Genomic DNA, 24,105 nt, shown 5'->3' with positions numbered 1-24,105 from the left:
ATGCAAGATTTACTGCACTAATTGTTTTTAAGTTTTTTTTTTAAATTTTACTAATTGGGGTAAGATGAGGTCACACTTGTTTTTTAAATAATCACTAGAGTGAATACTATATGGGAAGAATGTAGAAAACACCATTACGAACGGTGTGGGCGTCACTAGTAACGTTCATAACGAACTGATATCCAGTTTAAAATATGCTATTTATATTGAAATTCCAGACTAAAACGACAATTTACCACGGTTGTAGACTTTTTAGTTAGAAGCAAGGTGAATTGAAGTTTATAATTCACGTTTATAGGACTTTTATTTAGAGAAACACAACTGGCTACTCACCAAGTCATCATTTTTATATCGTACGATAATTCACAAATTCAGTATGGAATCATAGCTCGATCCTGACACATGTGTTTGAGGCACTAAACAAAACACCTTATTTGGTATATATATAATAGATAACAGTGGCGGCTAGTGTTAGTGTTGCAGCGTTGCGCAACGACCAAAGTATTTCAAGAAAAAAATATTATCATCAATAGTAGTGAAGAACAGAAAAAATACTTTTTAATACTTGCATATATACACTTTAAATAACATATTTTTTACTTTTGTAACTTTGCGTTTCGTTAATCCGTTTTAAAAAGAGAAAAATAATCCGTCACCTAGTCTCTAATTTATATTGTGTTGCAGCGAGCATACAACAACCAGATTCCTTCAGCGCGGCAATTGGAGCGAATATTAAGTCTTCTTTCCCCTATCTCAGAAGTTAAAGGGACTGGTCGTTGCAGTGCTTCTGCAACACAGCACGATTTCCAGTGAACGAGGTTTTTCACGCTAAATACAATTTCTGAATTTTTTCACTAACAATTAACAAATGGAATTTGTTTTTATACATTCATATTTTAAAATTACGGGACCATACTGAAGCAAATCAATATAGTGACAATTAAAAGATGTGATTGCAGAATTACAAAATAAATAACAAATAAAATATCTAGTAGAGGAGACATCAAATGAAAGAAGACCCACATTACAAGTTAATTCTTAGCTTATATTGATAATGAAGGCTTCTTCTAGAGTAATTAGTGAATCAAATATTAATAAGTCTGTATGTAAAATCGCTTTACCCTCTGTGGATAGTATTTTAGTATAAACGTATTTCTTTTATAAAATAAGTATATTCTATACTCTTCATAATTTCCACATAAAACTGTATGATGGGGAACCCCACATTGAATTTGGGACTAGTTAGCAATGCTCAAGGGCCTTGCCACGAGGGGGGTCCACCGGGTCCGGACCTCCCAAAAATTTCGACACTTGACTAACATTTGTAGATTTTCTTAACGAACTATATTTGTTTAACAGAGTAACGATTGATGTAGGCTAAATATTTCAGTTAACGCCTCATCATGTATTCTTTTCTTACAAAAATAATCGTTCTATCATTTTTTCTAAAAATATAGATAACAGTAAGTAAGAATTACTTATCGTCTTTTCGGGTGCAGTATAAGGCAGGTTCCATATTACATAGACGTATTGGACCACCCTCAAATACTTTGAACCCCTCCCAGTTAACATTTCTGGGTGTAGAACTGGCAGTGCTGTTTGTTTTGATGTTCTTTGATTTTTGGATTGTTACATGCTGATCCTTCATCTGGCGGGTTCTGAGGTTACCTTTCCAGAAAACATCAAATTGGTAAGCATTGTTTTGCCTCATGGTGAAGTATATTGTGTTCATCGTGCATTGCGTAACAACTAAGACGAATGATTTGGAATGTAGTTTTTTCTTTTACGCACATGTGTATGTGTTGATGTATGAGTATGTGACATTCGGAATTCATATGCCAGTACCTATATTGTATCAGCTGTTTTGTTTTTTAATTATTAGGTTTAATTTTATTGTGTGTGCTTTAATTCTGTAAATAACCTACAAATTCTGAATGAATTGTATACAATGACATCTGAAAATAACTTACAAAAACATTGACCAGCTTTCAATTGAGGAAAAATTTGCAATTAAGGCTTAGACAAAACAAGCAAAGGGCAATTCAGGAAAGTGTTCGAAGAAAAATCCAGTTTAAATTTACAGGATATCTTATGGCAGTAGTGTTGTTTGCACCAGATACATTTCCTCAATCTATTTTAAAATTTCCTGGATAAACTGTGAATAAAGTGTGTTCAATGTACATGTTTTAATAACACTAATATCTGTTACGAACTCTCTTTAGTCAACGTTGAAGAGGAATTCGGATCACTGTTGTGGACTGAGTTTGCTAGAACGAATCGTTCGCAATAATCTAGAAAAAATATTTAATGAATCTACGAAGCTTCTAAAATTAATATTAACTGTAACCAAAGACGAAGTTTTTTTTTTCACATGAGAAAGAATTGACACTTTCAAGGAATTGAATGTCCCAAGATATGATATCACCATCGGTTATGCTTTCCATCGAAAGAGACCTGACAATAAGCATACCAGAGTTCAACCAGCATGTATTAGACAGATTTGCTCCAATCAAAGAGAGGAGAATGAACTTACTAATTAATTAAGGTGTTTAATCGGATAAAATGTTCTGCATTTTTTTGATAACAGAATTTTATTTAATTTAACATGTCACATAGCATTTGCATCTAAAATTATGCTGATTAGTCAATGAGTCCACTTTATATCTTCTCTCTCTTATCGTTCGTAATGCAAAACCCGAAACCACAATCCACCGGCCGCCACTGATAGAGAATATTTAGTGAATGAACACTCAACTTAGCTGTAATGTGATGTAGTAAGTAAATTTACGATGGACTTTTAAAACTGTTATACATACGTGAATTAACTTTGAATTGCCACAAACAATATTTAATAACATCGACTAAATATATAAACTAGGAGTAATTGATAAACGTTTTTACATTCGCTGGATTATGCGTATTAGAATACGAACATGATACATTGTAGGTGAAGGCATTAGCAGAATTAACTAGTCACTCAACTTACCAACGAAATGACTATTTATGAATAGTACTTAAAATAATTAACTATGTAGGTTACAAACTACGTATTTCGTTTGTCAAGATATAGCACAACACGTTTATTTAAATAATCGTTGGATAACACATAAGAGAAGCAGTAGAAACCATAAAATATTTTCAGCTAACGGATATAAGTACAAAGTACGATATTATTTATTTTATTGCTTAACACTTTAAAACTCTAGCTTAGGTATAACACTAAATTTTATAGAAGTAAGTATAATAAACATTATATAAAAAAAGAATTCTCCACTGTTTCCAAAAGGTTTTGAACTTGCAAGCCTGGGGGTGGTGTTATATAATAAAAACTAGTTATCTCTATTTAAAGAGAAAGAAAGGATTTTATTTATTTATAATCTAGCAAATGAAACTTTTTGTCTGTGGATTTATAATTTGAGTAGGAAAACCAGAAAAGACTTTATTACGTAGGCAGATGACAAGACTTAAAACTCCGCTTGCCGTCGAAAGTCTTACGACAATGTTCAAAAATACCTCAGAGAAAAGGAAAAAAAACTGTCATTTATACCGAATTGACTAAACGTGTTACTAGTTAGTAGAAAAGCTTACAATTATTCATTTAACTAATGCTGTACTGACCCAGACGACCAATAAGCGAATTTTCGAGCCAATTAAGCAAAACGTGCCATTTTCCGATGTATTTTCGTTAATTATTTTTAGAGAGTTTGTTCATTTAAATTAATGTTATAACCATCTCCACAATAGCAGTTTGCAGGGCTTAATATCAATTAAATGCTGCCTTACATTATGAAAAGGCAATGTCGTACATTATAGGAAAACTTAGCTCCATAAACGCATAAAACTATTCAATACACAAATATACTCGTCGACGAATAAATACTCGGAATAATTCTCACTTCAATATCATTACCAGCATCACACATTACAAAGATATATTTATCCTAAGAAACTTAAGTCTTTAACATCAAAGGTATATTGTAAAAGTTTGCCTCATATAGGTTGTAGGTAAAGCATTTAATAAAACGAGCGTCCGGAATCGACTCCCACCACCAATTTCATTATAAAATTTCCAATCGAATTTGGAATATAAAACTTTAAAACAGAAAAGAAATCATACTAAAAATGAATAGAAAATGATTTCCGTTGTGTTTTGGAAAATATTTTATTTTTAGTGAACAACATTTACTGATATATTATAGATACATATTTACATTGTTTTCAGAATATATTCTTCCGTTACTGGAGAAAACATATTCCTTGTTTTATCTGAGAAGTATCCCAAATATTTACCGGAAATATTTTTCAAAAAGTGTTTGGAAAACATTTAATGAAGTACAGGAACCAGTGGCGTATTTAGGGGGCTTCCGGGCTTAAGACCTCCCCCAGAAATTTTATTTACTATATTAAAGTAAAATGAAATACCCTGCACAATTTTCACAATTCCAGGAATAAAGTTAGCAAAGCCCCCCACAACAAATCGTAAATACCTTACTGACAGGAAGTGCATTTTAGAACGTTAGCAGGAAAATAATGTAAGGAAAATTTTCACAAATTGTACTCGAGATATTGTGTTGAACAAGGGTAAAAGTGAGCGGGAACGCGGGAGGACGCCGTACCCCTACCTCGAAAAAATACAATGGACGCCTGTACGCGTCTCCCTAGTTCCTAAAAAAATACAATGGGCAAAGATAGGCAGGGGGAAGGTCGTGGTATCATACCGCTAGCTACCGGCCTCCCACCTTTGTAGATCCATTTTTACCCCTCGTGTTGAATGTAATGTAATATGTTTTGAATGTTGAGAGATAAAATGTGTTCGAAGTAATACTAAAAATGTTTTACATTCATGATAATGAAAAGAGAATATGAAATGTATTTCATATATTTTACAAATATTTTCCAACATGTTATTTGCAATCTTTTCTATTGTTACGAGAAAACATATAAAATATATTTTTAAAAAGTCAATCGTATTAATAATTAAACCTTATGTTCATTCATCAGTATATTATTCCGATTTGTTCAAAGTATTATATGAAGTTCAAGGAGTACGTATATTATATTACTAGCAGATGTTTTAGTGTACTACTTTTTGATGCTTCTAGATCTTTCCCCATTTCATTCGAAACATTCTTTATCAAATCTTTTTTAACAGACATCAACATAAATGATTTCAAATAATCGTGAGGCATGGTATTACTTAACCTATTTTTAATGTATTTCAGTTTTGAGAAACTTCTTTCATATGTTATCTGAGTTACAGGCAAAGTCAGTAGAAATTCGTATGCTAGTAGCAAGCCTGGATAAGCATTACAGTACAATTTACATCTCTGCAAAAAAAAAAAAAAAAAAAAAAAAAAAAAAAAAAAAAAAAAAAAACAGTTGACAATTTTTGCAACGCGTTTTACACTCGCCTTCCTTCTGAAGAAACGTGTTTTCTTGTAATTCTGAATCACTTGTGTCATCGGCACAATCTGTCGTTTCTTGTCGGCGGTACTCGTTCGTCAAAACTGACTTTCAAGAATTCTCACCACCTTGGGAATTCGAAGAGAAGATTTTCATAGAATCCTTGGAAACTTCTTTACTGAACATTTTCATAAGGTAAGTAAGTTTATCAGAAGCTGGAAGTTCTCTTACTTGGTTGAACTTCCTACCGTATTAAATATTGTATTGAGTGCTTGAGTGCAGTTCCTTGGCATCTGATCAGAAAACAGTTTCGTCTTCACACTCATAGGGAAATATTTTTTTCCACCTCCTAAGGCAAATTGTCGAAAGGTCAGTAGACATAAAGAAATCACGTTCTAATTCTTCAAATTTATAATTGGCCAGTTCTGCATTGTTGACAGATTCAAAATCAGGTCTCTGTTCTTTCAGTTGGGACAGACTAGTCTGATCATTGAATACAACTACAGTACACAAGCACCCTGTGTTTGGCGATAGTTTAATAGAAGGGTCGTCACTGAAATATTCTGAGGATCATCTGTGCTGTCAGAATTGTTTTGAACTTGAGAACATTTTTATATATCCTTTTGCTTTATACTTAGCTTCTGGTTTGATATTTGCAGAAGCAATTGGTTACATTGTTATGATCAACTCTATATACAAAGCACTTTCTGGGTTTGAAAAATGGCCAAAATTTTTCTCCAAAGTAGAATGCTTTCTACCATCTTGTTTGCGCAATAACTGTAAGACGACTTTGGTGACATTCGATCTTCCAAATGTCCATTCGCAAATAATATACACGAATAAATATAGCACAGTCATTTAGCAAAATAAACAATGACAGAATCAATACAGCTTTTTGCCAGATCACATATTACAAGATTGAGTATATGATTTTGCACGACACGTGTAACTGATCATAGATGTTTTGAAAAATCCGAATATTGTCCTTGCATGTTACTTGCGCATTCGGTTCAATTTTCAATACACTTCTTAATATCAAGGTTCAACTTCTGCAGAATTTCCAACAGTAAACAGCAAAGATACTAGATATACATTTTACAATGCCAACAATTCTTTCTTTAAGAACGGTTTTAACAACATACCGTATAACAAAAGAGCACTGGCCTGTTGACTAGTATCGAATAGAACAGAAAACATTCCAGCTGAGAGACTTCTTTCGAAGTATCTTCTTTGATAAGTGTGTTGATAGCATCGGAAACATATTCACCATGTTTTTTGAAAATTACGTGACCATCATCCTGCGTACTTCCTCGCACACGACTCAGTTTACTCTTCTCTATGACCTTCTATAAATTACTTTTAAGCGGAAGATAAAATTTGCTCAGCGAAAGAACAATATCCAGAAAGTTTCCGTGATATGTAGCTGTATCTTCCAGTCTATAGGCTGCTTCATTTACTTTTCCTCTGTAAGTGAGCTCTCTTTTACCAATGAGTTTCAGCACTTCGACAACTTGATGCATTATCTGACTGTTCTTCTCAACCTAATACTGCCTCTGTTTTATCTACCCATGAGGAAGTAGTTTCTTAAAACTATTTTCCCGTTTGTTAGAAAGTAAGCATCCACGATGGTCTGATGTATCTTGGAAGACTCATGCTCTCTTACTCTCTGACGTACAGAATCTCTAAGAAACGTGTTTGTTCGATCTGCAGAATAAGCTGTGCACACGCAGTAAAAAACGCATTTTGGGTAGAACAATATGACATCCAAGCTATGTTGGTGAAAAAATGAAATCTTTGAGTTTTACGTCCCACGATTATGCCGGTTAGGCTAAAGAAGACGGTGATGATGAGTAATGAATAAAATGGAGGAATAAAGAAAGTGGGAGGAAACGGCAGAACCCCGAGGAGACCCACGCACAAGGTTTGTCCACCAGAAAGTTCACTTGGCGAAGCAGGGTCTGAACCCGGGACTTCGAAATCGCCATTGCTAGAACTAGAGCTTTTCTGTTCATTTTCTTTGATAGTAACAATCGTAGCTGATGTTTGAAGCACACTAATTTCAAGACTCATGGAAGTGGAATCTTCTTGCTCATTTTCCACTCTGACAGTGGCATAAGTAGCAGGTGAGGTAGGATCGGTAACTTCTACTCAATATTCAGTCTTTTGGCAGTCAGTAGCTGACAGTCTTGCAGATTTGGAGGCACTAAATAGATAGGTATATGATCATTTTGCAGGCATCAGCATCTGCATCTAATAACTTTGCCTTGTTTCCACGACGCCGCATCGAGTTTTACGATTTAGAGCTTGGTCCATTCAGTCCAAAATATTCTTTTATGTATTGCATAACGGGAGGTGATAAGTTGAGTGGGCGCACGGGGCACCGCTCCGGCAGCCTGGTAGGCCTATCCGCCGCTGTTCGTAATATAAGGAATATTTGGGATAATTTTGGAACTGGGGGTTCAAAACAAGGTAAAATCACCATGTTTACAGGAGAAATGAGTTCATGGTACGTAAATGTAGTTACTAACATAACCTAACTTAAAGTAACCTAACCTACCCTAATCTAACCTAAACTAGCCTAAACCATCAAAAACCTAAAATATAAGAAGAAAGTACGAATTATAAGGGAAGAACTCTGGTCTCAAAATTCAGATATCCTAACCTAACCTAACCCAACCCAAACTAACCTATCCTACCTAAACCATCCAAGAATACAGAAAATATAGCAACAAAGCACGAAATTGAAGCAAAATATTCTGGCCCCCAGTTCCAAAAATATGCCAAATATTTTTAAAACGCCTATTAACTTTGTATGGAAATGTTTTTGTTACCTTGTTCTGTAAATTAAAGGAAATATTTTGATACAATATTTTACAATTATTTCCAGATTATTTTATAGAACGTTGAATTAATTCTCTCACGAGAGTATCGTAGTAGCATTGTTACCAATCATTGTACTAATTATAGCAGCATCAAACAAATATATTTGTTAAAAAGTTGAAAATTAAGACATCCTGTATGACATCGCATAAACATCTGTGTGATTGCAAATTAGCATCGCTACATCAACCGTCATTTGTTTATCAAAAGAAAATGTAGATTAAATAATAGAAGCAGGTTTAAATATGCATTTGACGCAAACGGAAGGAGAAGTAAACAAAAGTGGGCAACTTTTATACTCACTAGTAGAGGATTTTAATTTAGAAATAATGAACATAAGACAAATATCAGATAAGAAGACATAATTGAAAAGAGAGATAGCTACTGCTATTGATTATTTTCTTGTTAGTGAAAAAAAGCAGGTAAATTATTTCAGAATTTGATGTTGATGAAGACGGAATTTATAGTTTAGGAAGTGATCATAGATTAGTAAATATGGAGCTATTTGATCAGCAGGACAGGAGAAAATACTCAAAAATAAATAAATAAATAAATAAAATAAAATAAATAATAAAATAAATAAATAAATAAAAGAAATCAAAACAAACCTACTATTAAAAGACTGGAAAAAGAAGAAGATATAAAGAAATATAAAGAGAAGTTAGAAAAAGAATACATAAATAATAAAGCTATGAATCTCTGGTAAAAACATCAATAGTGTTGCAGCTGAAGTCACAAATGCGAAGGAATTCAAGAAAGGTTATAGAGAAAGTAGTAAGTTAAAATTGGACCAAAGATACAGAAATAAAAATTAATACAAGAAAAAAGCCGAACCCATAGATTAATACTAATGAAATTCAAGAAAGGAGAAAGGGAAAGAGGATTTAATTCAAGCATGGAACAAATATATAAATAGCAAGAAAGATGCACACATAGATGAAATGAAAGAAATAAGAAATTTCAATGATGAAATAGCAGAGGAAAAAAATTCAGGAGGGAGGGAAAAGATTTTGGAGATATGTCAGAAAAAACAAAACAAAAAAAAAAAGAAAACGTTCTTAGAAATGAAAAGGGACAAATGCTGAAAGACAGGACGAAAATTGTGGTGTACTTAACAGATTGGGCAATGAAGCAAAATTATGAAGAACGGATAATGAAACCAATAAATTAGGAAAAATAAGTAATAAGAGTGCAGAAGAAAGTCAGGAATTAACATATGATATTGAAAATATGGAAATAGAGGAGGCTAAGAAAAAGCTAAAAAGAAAAGCAACAGGAACATATGAGATGTCAAATAAAATGTTAATAAACCTAGATAATAAATCTTTGGAAAGTTTAAGAATATTGTGAGTAATATACTTGAATCAAGAACCATTCCTCGAAGTTGAAAGCAAACAAAGATTAAGTTAATATATAAAGGAAAAGGAAGAGGTAAACATGACATAAAAATTATTGGGCAAATCTATTACGAGCTGCGTATATAAGTTCTTTGCAATTATTCTAAGAGACAGATTAATGAACTGGCTAGAGAAAAACGAAATATTAGGTAAGTTACAAAATTGATTCAGAACAGATAGAAAACAACATTAGAACACTACTCATCAAAATATGCAGAGAAAGAAAAGATTTCATAGTAGCATTTATTGATATTGAAAAGGCGTATGATACAGTGAAGAGATAGATATTATGGCAAGTAATGGAAAACTTAGGAATATCAAATAAATTAATTATGCTTCTTAATAAAGTATATAAGGATAACAAATACAGATATAAAATGGGAAACATAAAATCAAAATGGATAGACAGTAACAAAGGTTTGAAACAAGGGTGTCCTCTATCACCAGTTCTATTCCTGATATACATACACGAAGTGGAAGAAGCATTATTCAAAACAAACTGAGGATTAGAATTAAGATATCAGGGAAAACAAAAAGGAAGAAAAATCCCTGGCACTCTATTTGCAGACGATGTAGCATTGATGAGTACTAATATTGAAGACATTAAGGAAATGCTAGAAACAGTAGTTAGGAAAAGAAAAGAAATTGGTTTAAAAATAAATGAAGAAGAAAGCAAGATCATGGTTTTTAGTGGAGACATAAAGGATCAAAATATACAAGCAAGGAACATAGTAGTAAGGAGGGCTGGAAAAATAGTAGAATTTTTAGGAATTAAACTTGAAGTAGAATATTTATTTGAACAGGAGAAAAAACTGAAAAATAAACTACAAAAATATACAGCAATTATAAAATATAAAGCAATGTGGTCATACAACAGATATGAGGTGTCAAGAATATTAGGACGCAAGTAGCAGTACCGGCGATAGCACATGGAAATGAAGTGATAACTTTAATGAAAAAAAAAAAAAAAACAGGAGTATTTTACAAGAAGCACAAAGTCAAATAGAAGATTTGCCCTAGGAACAAATAAATTACGTTCAAATGTAATAATAACAGGAGAGAAGAGATTTTATGGTTTTGTAAAAAGAGAAGTTATAAGTAAAATACAATATCTTGGGAGATTAAAATTTATGGAAGAAGCAAGATTAGTTAAAGTTGTGCATGAGGCCACTAAACATACGAGAAAAGGAGAGAACACCAAATTGTTGGAAAGAGTTAGGAAATTAGAAAGAAAATATGGTCAAACTACCCTCTGGCACAGAGAAAATTATAAAAATTGGATAAAAATCACCGAAAAAACAATTAAACAAACAGCGCAGGAAAAGTGGTATGAAGAAGTTGTCAAGGAGAGCAGTTTGAAAGGAATATACACATATAAAAAAGAGTTACGAGAAAACAAATTATATGGACAATGATTTGGGAAGCATTTTACTTTTCAAAGCCAGGTCAGGGAGCCATGAAACAGGAATAAGATTGAAAAAAAATAAAGAAATGAAGGAAAAATGTCAACTACGTTTTAAAGAATCCGAAACACTAGAACACTTATTGTTAAAATGTGAAGAAACCATAAAAATTAAGGAAACATGGATATTAAGCGGTGACATGTAAAAGGAAGAGAATTTGGTTAAATTAGCTTGGAGGCTAGGCTTTAGTGTAGATGGAAAATAACTAAGTGAGAAAGAAATGAAAAAGTACTTCTTGAATTTTGGTGGAAAAAGAAAATGGAAAACGTCAAGTGAAAAAAGAGCAGTACATTATTTATTCCTATTTTTTAATTTTTTTTTGAGGAACCAATATTCTGAAGAGAAAGAAGGAAAATAGCTTGAACCTAAATCTGAAGCGGCATTCCCTGTGCGCTATGTTGAATTTGAGGTAAGCTGCATTTACGTAATAATCATGACGGAGCCGAAAATTTATGTTTATATAATAATAAAGGCATGTGGGAGGCTAAAGTGGGCTAGTTGACCATTAATTTTACGGTTAAGATGAGCGTATGCATGTTTTATCCATGGAGGAATAGGGAAAAGTTCTAGAACACAGGTCTTCCTATATAGATTAGTAGCTAGGTTGGTTCTTTTCTGATCCCTGACTTAACACCATGCGATTTCTAGTTATGCGGAAGATAAACGTGCGCATTTACAGCACGAAGTTTCTGGACATTAACGATCTAAATGACCTATAATGGATGTGATATCATTTATTCCCCGTGAAATGTGTGCAGCTACTTCACATGAAACCGTCATTGGTATTTATGTCTTGGACTTAGTGGTGGACAGGTTATGACGACTTCAGTGAGCTCGCAAGTATTTAGTACCTATAGTAAGTATATTATATCTCTGACATTCTTCCGGTATAGATGTATGTACAGATTAAATATTTTTTTCGTCTCATTCAGTGATATGAATTTGACTAACTTGCATAATTTTAAGATGCAGATTTGAATATATGAAATATTGATACCCAGGCCTGAAAACAACATATCACTTATTAAAATTTAAAACGAAATATTACCAGTATTGTATATACACATCCTAGTATTCAATTACTAATATATGACAAGCTAGAGACACAGAATCACTTGATACACGACGCGCATTACGAAACATGAAATTGGAAGACATCTCATTTCGCACTCTTTTGCAAGTGACCTGTTTCATTTGCGTGTATCAAGCAGTTAGAACAAACTGACGTTTTTCGTAACTCCCCTTCCACGTGTGTGACAAAATATGCATTTCCAATTGTGTTTTTTTAGCATATCTTCTACCACAAACTTTGCATGTTTGATTCTTTTCAGAGTGTGTTAACACGTGCCTTTCCAAAAGAGAGGTTCCAGGAAATCTCTTTTTTCACACTTGGCATGTGTGCGACATTTCATCTGTGTGTGCTGACACGTGGGTTTCCAAGCAATACTTTTGCGTAAACCTCTTATCACACAATTGGCTAGTGTGACGCCCTACACTTGTGTGTGTTAACATGTGCCTGTTCAAGTACTTTTTTTTAGTAAATCCTCTATTACATGCTTGGCATGTGAAAGGTCTGTCACCAGTGTGTATTAATATGTGTGATGTTAATTGTGATTTCCTTGTAAATCCTTTTGAACATACTGCACACTCATGGGGGTATTCACCTGCATGTATCAACATGTGTCTGGCCAAATCAAATTGAAAAATATAACCCTTACCACAATCTCCACATGTGTGAGGTTTTTCAGTACTGTGAATAAACACGTGTCTTGCTAAATATGAACGCAGCCTAAATTTCTGCCCGCAAACATTGCACGTGTAAGGTGTTTCACCTGTATGTATTAGCACGTGTGATGCTAAACGTGATTTCCGTGTAAATCCCTTTGAACAGTCTTTACACTTGTAAGGTTTTTCACCAGTGTGTAATAACATGTGTATTTTCAAATAAGACCGTTCGCTGAATCCCTTTCCACAGACCGTGCAATTATGAGGTTTTTCACCTGTATGTGTTATCGTGTGTCTTGCCAGCTCCCACTTTTTAATAAAACCCTTTCCACAGACTTTGCACGTATTAGATTTTTCACCCATATGTGTTTGAGAGTGTCTTGCCAAATTCGACTTTCTAGTGAATTTCTTTGCACAAAATTGACACTGGTAAGGTAATACCTTTTTAGTGCTCTTGCAAGTATGAGGATTCTCATCTGGAATTGTTTTCTCATCACTGACAACTTCTTTTCGTTTAATGGCGGCTCTGGCTTTTCTGGAAAGAATATGTTTATGAAACGGTGAGGAATTGAGTAAACAAGAAAAAGAAATCAACGCAGATAATAAGGAGCAAGAAAGAAATGGAAAATGCTTCCACGTAAGATACAGCAATAATGGGTAGATACTTGTATTGTATACGATTTTAAATTGCATCATAAATATGAGGAACTGCCAGGTACTCATAAGTAATTCGTCACAAGATGAAGTATGGTACTAATATGCTATTTTCTGAATTCTAGTAGAAATATGGGAGACAAAACTATATTCTATTTTCCAGAATTCCCTTCCTTTTTCTATCTCAAATTTTACATATAAGTACATATACGATACCAGACTTAAGTTAATTCCAAAGTACCATCGTCAGCTAAAAAAAGGAGTTCGTATATATTGTAAATTTCACATTTTTATTACAAACTCGGTTTTCTTCTTATATTTACACTTTCTTTGGGATTTATTAATAAAGCAATGAAATGTTATTTTCAGTTTTTAAATCAAATATAGAAAAATAAGAAAATCATAAGCAAAAAGCTTTTATTGTTATGAAAGTGTAGTATGTTAGATAATTACTTGAATATGCTGGGGGAAATTTGAGGGAAAATGACTCTCCACAGGTATTAGGAAAACTAACAAATACGTAAAATTTAAATTGGAGAAAATTACATATATTTTGGGATGAACATACAATTCGCATATCAACGACACTTCTAATATCCGAAATCAATCAACATTTTTTATTGAAATTACACAAACCGAGAACAATTCCATTAGCAAAATCACAGCGATTTTCGTAAAAGATTCCTCTGTGGTCAAACGTGTTTTTTAGTGCTTTCCAACAACCAGAAATAAAGAGCGGCAGTTTGAGCTTGAGTATAGTAAGTTGTTTTATTTATTTTCTTTGAATATATAGACGTGTATTTTAAAATCATAAATGTCCAATTTAAATGCTTGAAGAAAGAAATATTAGTTGAAGAGTAACGTTTCTAAACTCAGTCACATTTATTCACCAAGTCCATCAAATATATACGGGAAGTTAACATTCTTATAATGAGAACAGGTTCCGATTCCCTGCAGGAGCTCTTGTAGTTTGAATCCATGTTAATCAGTACGTACAGGTCTCATATAGACAGGTTTCTAAAATAGACAAACTGTATATCCACTCAACTTATTAACAAATTTTTGAGTTAAATAGCAATTTGAAAGCACGCTTAAAGGAAAATTTTTCATGTTTTTGATATATGCTCCAATATACAAGTATACATATATATATATAGAGAGAGAGAGAGAGAGAGAGAGACACAGAGAGAGAGAGGAGAGAGAGAATAAACATTGTATTTTTATAAGGCCACGGTGGCTTAGTGATAGAGCGATCAAATCTGAAGCATGGGCCCTTGGTTCGATCCAAGCTTTCACCAAGTGAGCTTTGTAGTAGACAAACACCGTGAGCGTAGGCTTTCTGGGAGTTCTCCCCTTTCCTCCCATTTTGTTTATTCTATCATTTTCATTCATTCTTCATCATCACCGTATCCTTTAGCGTAGCCGACAGAATCGTCGGACGTAAAATTTGTAATTCATGTTTTGCACTTTTATAAAGAGAATTGAACAATCATATTGAAGTTTCTAAAATTGACCATACTTCCTAAAATTGAACTAAATCTTAATTACAGTAATCTGTAATATCTTAGGTTTCTCATTTATTTACAATGATTGTTTATTTGTTTTCTTTGTTTTTGTAAATGTCTATACATTGCATATAATTAGGAAATCAGTTTTGTTACAAAAGGTAATTTATGAACATGAAATGAATAATAATCGTTATATATGAAAGAGAGTTTGCTCCACCAGTCTTGCCATAGAGAGCAGTTGAAACCTTCAATCTCATCATTCTACTTATTTCACTTCAATGTTCATATTCATGTAGTAAATTGGTGCCCGAAATACGCTGATATATGATACGAAAACAACCAAATGGAAGAAGCTCATACAGTAAAGTCATGGACTGCTAAAGACGGGGCTCGTGTTCGAATGGTGCTGCGACAATTTACTATAATTTTTGATGGTACTCGGGATTCAATTGCTAAGTAGCTTATTTTCACTTCTTGTAAAGCATCTGCATCCCTTCTATTCCTCTCAGCATATGCAGTTCCTTGCTCCAACAGTTTATAAAATAGTACTGGTTTTCGTCAACAGCCAGGAAACACTCCTTATTTAGATATATGTTGTTTAACTTAAAGCGAGAATTTCACAAGTATTTACCGAGCGGCAAGATCTAATGTGGTATACTGTTCAACTTGACATCAAACAATTTTAAACGTACCAAACAATATTTCTACGGACCCTGTAAGTGCCTCTACAGACAAGACAAAATCTATCGAAATGGTTTTAACAAAACACACTGTTCAGTGTTTTCTGGCTTAGGAACGGTTTCAATTTATCTTTATTTCGTATCTTTTTCTCCCATGTTTGCTCTCATTAGAAATGAGATTTTTGGCGCAAATAAACAAATTAATTTGTTCCATTGTCAATTTTGCAAATTTCCATGTTTTTAATAAAAATAACACTTTCCAGTAAAGCTAAAGAATCATGTAGATCACAGGAAGATCAACGTGCAAATTCTAGTTTTTAGAATTAAATATCCGTTTCGAGTGCTATATGTGCTTCACAGCGATTAATTTGTAGATGGGAAGAGGAAACTATGTAATAACTTCGTTCTCAGAGTTCCAAGAGTAGTTTCCAACCCTTTATGAACCTAGAAATTCTCATGGGCATTCTCAGGCAATATTGCTTCCAGAAATACAACCACTATCGTTTGCATTTCAAGTAATGTATGAAAAAAAAATAATATTTCAGTATCAAACCTTAACGAACTTTTATATGATATATGTATTCATGAAAATAGTCACTACTTCTTACGTACTCAGTCGCTCTTCTCCCTCTACAAAATTTCCAGTAAAACATCTTCGTCTAGAATAAACCATATACGGTTTCATATTCAAAAACCGGATTTGCTTTCAGATTCAAACTTAAATGTCTCGCACCAAAGACGCGAGAGAAAATGATTTTTTAAAAAATAATCATTGGACATATTTTCTCCTTGACGTGATATTTGTTATAAAATCTCTACTTTCTGTTACTTTACATATTAGAAAAATATACTTTTAAATACCCACTCCCAAAGACCGAATCAAACCAATGACAGAGACAGCGTGAGTTCTTTAATGTGAAATCTTGTATTGATATGATTATATCAGAACACTGCTAATAGGTGAATATTCCTAATAAATGAACCGATTTGCTAAACTGATTATTATTTTTGCAAGTATCCCGATTTTAATACCTACTGGAGAGAAAGTAGGAATTTTGTATTTGGAAACGTAATTTGATTAGGATTTGAACACATTTTATAAAATTCTACAATTATGAATTACACTTGCAACTTTTATTATAAAGCACAACCTTTACATATGCAGTGTTAAAGAGACGCGAACGCGGAGCTAATGGGGTAGAGGCTAAAATCCCTATACAATGTAGGAACCGTTCATGTAAGTTTATCTCGAATATAGACGGTTGGTTTCAGGTTGCTGTTCATCTCGGAAATTCATCCTCACTCTAATAGTGCTAGCGTTCCTCATGGCACCATCCCTATACACTTATTCCTTTGAATGCAGATGAAATATTTATTTGTACCACTACGCAAACACAACCAACAGTTTCATACACCTCTTTTGATCGCAAGATCAATACAGTTATTTCCTAATGAAATTGAATTTATAGATAATAGTAGTACTTTACGCATCAGATAATATACGTGGTATGCATATGTAAATATTCTAAAAAAGAAATAAATAGTTATTACAACTTTTTAGGATTTCGATTTAATTTCATATTAAACAGTATTTTTATGATTGCTCGTATTGTTTTATTAAAAAAAACTATTATGAATTACAATAGCTATTGTTAATCCGAAACAAAATAATAACTATACATATAAAGTAGAAACTTCAATCCTTATTTTGTACGTGTGGTTTCAATTTGATATTAACTTAGAAATCTGTTTCCTCTTTAGGACAGCTAGTATTTCCCACACTATCATCCCCAATATACACGAAAATGGTGGATAAAAGTGACAAGAGATTTGGAAAGCTCAGTTTATCTGATTTTGTTTTTATAACTACTTCACATGTTCAGAATATAACATTATCCTTATATTCAAATAAATTCCTGAGCGGGCACCAAACCGTCGCACACTACGTTATAGTAAAACTTGGTTTTAATAGTTCTATGAAAAATGCTTGAGACATAGTTATGCACTGGCAATACAGTTAGTGATTTATTCGAGAGATACAAAGCACTTTACATCGAACCATTTTTCTTGTTTCCTTTTTTTTTTTTCCTACAATGCATGAAAAATTAAATTAATTTTTCTCGGTGGTATTCCGAAATACTGTTTCAACTGACCGCAAAACAGGAACCTCTTTTTGGTGTGATATGCGATAATGTGTGGTAATTTATTTTCATACTATTACTATTAGCAAAGAGCAGACGATACTATCCTGCGAGAATCAAGCATTTATTTCTTTGTCACATATTACAAAGTATAGGATAATTTGCGACATTAATTACAAAACATTGCCGAAAAGAAGCTTTATGAACATTAAGTTTAATAAACATAATATTCAATTATGTAGGGCCTGGTACTTGTCTTTCTTCTTTAATTTTTGGAGCATGGTCCATTAGTGGTAAAGCTCTTACCTCCGATGCGCAAGAGTCTGTGAGTCTATCCCGGTCAAGTAAGCTTGTGATGGACAATATTGTGTCCGTAGGTTTTCTTGGAGTATTCCTGTTTCTGTCAACTTCCTCTTTCCGCCAATTCTTCCATCATTGTTCTTGCTTAAATCACCATCTCCTTTAGCCCAAAGGAGCAGGGTTCTAGAACATTGGTGCGCATACTATTTGAATCGTGATAGAGAAAGCAATGGATCAAGCTATCAATCCGCCTTCACTTAATGTCCCTCGCTTGGCATTACTATATGAATATTTTAATGAGCTTTAATAGAAAAAAACAACCTACGGACTAACACATCTTCAGACATACGTTCGGAGTATTGTTCTAAAATCTTACCGCTTAATGAGAATGAGCACGGTAGTGGGACGTTAAAATGAAATATTTATTTCTTTATTTATTATAGCTTTTGACTGTAAAATTGTTAATAAAATAAAACATTATCAAGAGCTCGCAATATACGCAACGGTATTGCAAAGAGTTCCTTAATCCTTCTATAAAAAAAATTCATATTAAAAGAAAACCTTCTTTACTGAATTCAGGAATTTTCTTCATACCCTTCAAATCTACTTCCTCTCAAGGGTTACGAAAATAAGAAATTAGTGTAGTAATTTAAGTATCAAACTTATAAGTGAATGTTCGCAAGGTCAAATCTGGAAAGTGAACAATTTTTTTTATAATTCACAGCCTTATTTAAATATTTCATCCATAATAATGCGAGAATAAAATAGTTTTTGACTTCGTAGGAAAGTAAGGACTTCCGTCACTTTAAGAGTGAAGTTGGAGCAAGCGAGCTACTCATGGTAAACGAAGATTGGGTTAATTATAAAGCACGCCATTAGCATATAGTCAAGAATCTGTGTCACTATTATGGTTAGAATATTATTATTGTCACCATGTTATCTATCTATGTTTTTCTGATACGTATAACTATCCTTTCTGAACAAAACTCCATTAGAAATAGGGTCTAGCAACGGTTTCACTGGGTGAACGCTGTATCGAAAGTATATAATTTTCAGCCACTTGACACAGTCAATCGTACTCGGTTTGTTTGTCACTATATCCTTCTCTCTCTGTCGCTGTTTTTACTGCTTACTACCCTTTTGTTTAATTTGTTTCTCCTTATATCCTATCCTCTTTCCAGTTCGTTACAATGCACCACATCATTTACTTTGATATATTCTGTTCGATGAAACACAAATTCCACAATCTCTCATAACATGTCCAAACTACCCAGGAAGCTCTCTTACTTCATCTTTAATAAAGATGTGAGAGTTTTCAACATAGTAAGTTCTATATATATCTATATATATATATATATATATAGATAGATAGATATGATAGTGCTTTCCATAAAGGATGGAATATTTCAGTTGGAGATAGTGAGCTTTTACATGTTAATCATAATAAGTATTTAAGTCAAAATTTAACGTAATGGCATTATAAAAACATCAACTGGATATCAAAGCAGTTCAAGACATTATTATTACTTCAGTCTGTATCATAGATTACAATCATCATGAGAAGAAATCGGATATTCGTACAAGCAAAAGCTTTATTGAGGAAGATTTGACATGAAGAGACAAAATAAACGAATTTAACAATAAAATATATTATTCGCTGTTTTTTCTACATGGGATTACGAAAATATTAAATGTTACAAAAATTAACAGTTTCAAAGACGATGTGAAGAATCGAAATTGGGATCTTCAATTCCTAAATCGTGGGAAAAAAATTGCCAAACTGATAGTAAGTTCAGAGGTTAACGTTGCTGAGTATTGAGACTATATGAGAAGTTGATTTACATTCAAAAGAGAATTCCAGACATTCCGTAATGCGTTCAAAGCTGTTCCGTCGGTAAGTGAGTTCGGAATCTCGTGATTCACAGTCACGACTTTCAACGTAATAAAGGATGGGTACAAGTCAAGTGCAAGATAATTTTCTTGAGTCGAGTTCCGCACCAATCCTGTTTTTGAGGTCGAGTTTGACAAATGGCTCGCTAGTTAAACTCAACTCGTTTTGAGATGATGGCCTGATTGTACTGGAAAGTGAAGGCCGTAAGAAATATACTCAGCAATGTCCACTACTTTTGTGTTGCTCACGAGAGGGGACACTACTCCAGTGCTCACAATTCGTCTCGTTTCGATAACGATATGACAATAGACTTTTATAACAAGGCAGCGTCTAATACCGTGAGTACGAATATTAGTATATAGTGACGTTGTCACCATCAAGGCTGAAACCTGCGAATTCGAATTTTGGGTCCAAACAGAAGACTAATCCTTGTAGTGATATCAATTTTTTCGGCTCAATTCAATCGTGCGAACAGCTCGAGCCGGTTCGGTTGGAAGGTAGATGTAGAGAGATATTTTGTGTGCGCCAACAACGTGGTCTATTTGCATCCGTCTGTTGACGTAACTTAATCATTAAACAAACCAAAAACGAAAGACAATAATAATAAAACTACACTAACATCCACACATGGGTTAGAATTAAATTGCATGCAAATCCTAAAGCTCGCCTAAAAATAGCAGCATTCTATGGAGGAAACAATTTAAAGTATTTCTTCTCAACGAGATTGTTGGAAACTAAAGGCCCAGACTCCTAATTGTGGTTTGATGGCATGCAATTTGCTGTTATGGGCGAGATCCCATTCCGACTGCCATTAGTGTAAAAGAGAGAGGTGAACAACGGGTAAAAGTCGGTGCTAGGGAGCTGCGTCGCGAGTGCACCTTGGAGAGCTGCATCTTTTGCCACACAGTCCGCCTGCTCATCATCAGGAATGTTAACACGGATAGGAATCCAACGAAAGTGGACGACTGAGCCGGCACGAAGTGAAGAATGACATTTTAACAAAATAGATTCAATCAGAGGATGCCTATTATAAACATTACTAAGGCTAGTAAGAGTACTCTTTGTGTCAGACACGATCAGAATACAGGCACTCTTATGAGACATAGCATAGTCTGAGGCTTCAAGAGCCAGTAGTTCATTCTGGAACTGAAGATGGATATACATGAAGGGAGTCGGTAACCATACTGGACAGGGCCAAATACAAACCCACAGACGAAAGTCTTGAAGTATCGAATCATCTATACAAAGCTTTGAGAAAGTGTTCTAAGATAAGAGAGCGAAACTCCTGACGATATGGGTGATCAGTCGTGATAGACTTACTAAACCACACCAACGGAAATGATGTAGGAGGACAATGAAGCTGCAAGAGTGGAACGGGAAGAAACAGATTAGTATCCGCCACAGCATGAGCTAATTCATCTAACAGTTGTAAAGCACGAATCGCAAAAGGCCGGCCGACAAGAGGCCATGTCGTATAGAAACGATAGCGATCACCCGTTTCAAGAAGGAAAGAAGGGTGACCAGGAAGTGCTTTAAGGCATGGTGGAAATGGTGACCAGGAAGGCTTAAAATAACAGAGGATCAAACATCTCCTGCGATGATGAAGAGAAGATTAATCTGCTTCAACATTCAGGCTAGGTATATAGAGGTTGTTCAGTCTACATTTTTCCAATTTCGATTTACCTAAAAATTTAAAAGAATCCTTCGCGCCAGGTCCGTAAGTGCTCCATGTGTCTGGCTTGGTTCCTAACAATAGCCCGACAGCGTAATTTCCACTGTAATAGACTTCTCTAAAGAACTGAGAGGGGATCCTTGTGCTATTCCCTTTGTACAACTTTCCAAAGTCCTTCCACAGTTGTCTCACGCCATTTTCCCAAAGTCCGCTTTAGCAATTCATATCCACAATAGTCCATAGGACTTGCATCTGGAGATTTAACAGTATCATGTTCCTACGAACATGAGGAATGAAAAACAATTAATTAAATACTCACGTGAATTTTGAGATGTTTTATCTCTTAACACACTTTTAAAATTGACCCAAGAACAAAAGCAAGAAACTAATCCAAAAACATAAAACAAGTCCTATGACCAACACGTAAATGGAATTTCCAATAACAATCAAAATATGATATATAAACAATTCCAAGGTGATTATTTTAACGGAAAAAGGAAAACATTTTCCTCTTTATTGAAAACGTGTGTAGAACAGGAACTTTCCAAAAAGCAAAATAATCTCCGCAACAGTATAAAACTAGCATTTCGAATGATAAATCATCATTTTATCATATTTCATCAATAGTGCGATTTGTGAATATCCGATCCACCTCATTTGGTAACTACCGTCTTCCATTGCCTACAGGATGTCTCAGCTGAAGCCGTCGACCATTAAGGGACTCTTCAGCTTGTGAGTATGCTCAGTGCTTATAATAATTACATGACCAATCTATAGTGTAAAAGGGACTGCATAAACGCATGAGAACGCACGAGAGTTATCAAGGACAGACTACTTGATAATGACCCCGACCATTGTACTACTCGATTTAATGTTGTAAATTTGTAAATATCATTTACATTTTCTCTATTGTTCAATTTTAAATAATGGATATATTCATTTAATAAACGCTATATTTCTATAGTTGCTGCTTTGTTTCATGAAAGATGATGTATCTTCTGTAATACTTTATTTCTCACACAATATTACGTGACAAATAACCAACTTTCAGTAACAGTTTAACAGGTACCTCATTAAAAGGTATGACCTGTATACCACTTGCCTCCTCCATCCCCTTGTAGAATACGAGGGACGATCGTGAGGTATGTGATGAGGCCCTGTCCATGTGAATGCGCACCAGATTGGAGTCATTTTCGTACATTGCTGGAATCTCATTTTCGTAGATCGGCCACATGATCTGCTCCTGAAAACACTAAGAATTCATTTTGCAGTTCTTTGTCACCTTCCGAATCTTCAGTTTGTCTCGGTAACAGTAGCCTGTAACGACCACGAACCCTTTTGGGAAGTATTCTATACAGACACGGATCCACCTTCTAAAGCTCTTGGTGCCTTTCTCTTAGTACATGATGTCTAGCGGTTTGGCGCAGTCGGAAATGTAAATCTATGCTTCATCGAGCGTTACGACGTACATCAACCTTTGTTTTGCCAGATGCCGTTCGTTTAGCTTCTGGGCGTTACACTTTCGTTCCTTTTGGTGGGCATCTGTCAGAAGATGGCCGCGAGCTTTCTTGACCTTTTCCAGCGTGAGTTGATGGTGTAGGGTCCGGCTCAGAGTCCCCAAAGACACGTCAAGACGATTAGCTATACACCTTTGTGTTGGCGGATTTTCTTGCACTGCCAGTTTGCAAAGTTTCCTTTGCATTGTGGTCGCCTTGGTGCATTCCCGCTTCCTAGGCAACTTCGTTGGTGATATAAATGGTGGAGCTTCATTGTGCTTGTACTTTTTAATAACACTTTTTATTCCACTTAAACTGATGTTGCAACCATTGTTCTTGCACCGTTTTCTAATGACAGAATCACTAAGTGGGCGTCATAAAGAGCCGCAACATAGCCTTCCCAAAACCGGCTTAGTTTGGGCGACATTTTGGTCACAGAGCGGAAACCCACACACTTGGAAACAAATTTAACACAACATTTACAACCATGGTCCTGTTTTGTGCGTTATTGTCGTCCGCACGGAAAAATAACTCCGTTCCCAGGAAGCCACTAAACAACACTGCAGGACGCCACGAACCAGGTCGGGTGAGTCTATGCTGCCCGGGAGGGGAAGGAACGAAATCGGCCAAACGTTGGCTGAACAACCTCTGTAGGGTTAGTACGGAAAGCTTCTATACACAAGCGAATATCAAGATGGTGGACTATCTAGCTGGAGAACAGATTACCCAGCGAAGGGATTAACCATGTGACCATAATTCATTTTAGAACGCATCAGGTTACTGTAGGAAGAGCTCCCCAAGAACGACGGGAGACGACTCAAAAAATGTTGATCGCTCGCAAACAACTAAATATTAGATCACGCACATATTCACAGCAAGTTAGTTCACGGTAGAA

General features: G+C 34.5%; 1 protein-coding gene across 1 annotated transcript in view; it reads right to left on the bottom strand.

The window, feature by feature from the left end:
- Positions 1-5,360: 5,360 nt before the first annotated feature.
- Positions 5,361-24,105, bottom strand: part of LOC145684303 (uncharacterized) — a 38,496-nt gene continuing 19,751 nt past the window's right edge. Inside the window, exon 2 of the mRNA XM_081756478.1 lies at positions 5,361-13,403. Coding sequence (XP_081612604.1) covers positions 12,527-13,403 — 877 coding nt within the window. The 3' untranslated portion in view covers positions 5,361-12,526. The remainder of the gene's footprint in view (positions 13,404-24,105) is intronic.

This window comes from Thermobia domestica, chromosome 4 (assembly GCF_964235325.1).
Source record: "Thermobia domestica chromosome 4, izTheDome1.hap1.1, whole genome shotgun sequence".
Classification (NCBI taxonomy): Eukaryota; Metazoa; Arthropoda; class Insecta; order Zygentoma; family Lepismatidae; genus Thermobia; species Thermobia domestica.
The sequence above is the reverse complement of the archived record's forward strand: the minus strand, read 5'-3'. Positions and strand labels throughout refer to the sequence as shown.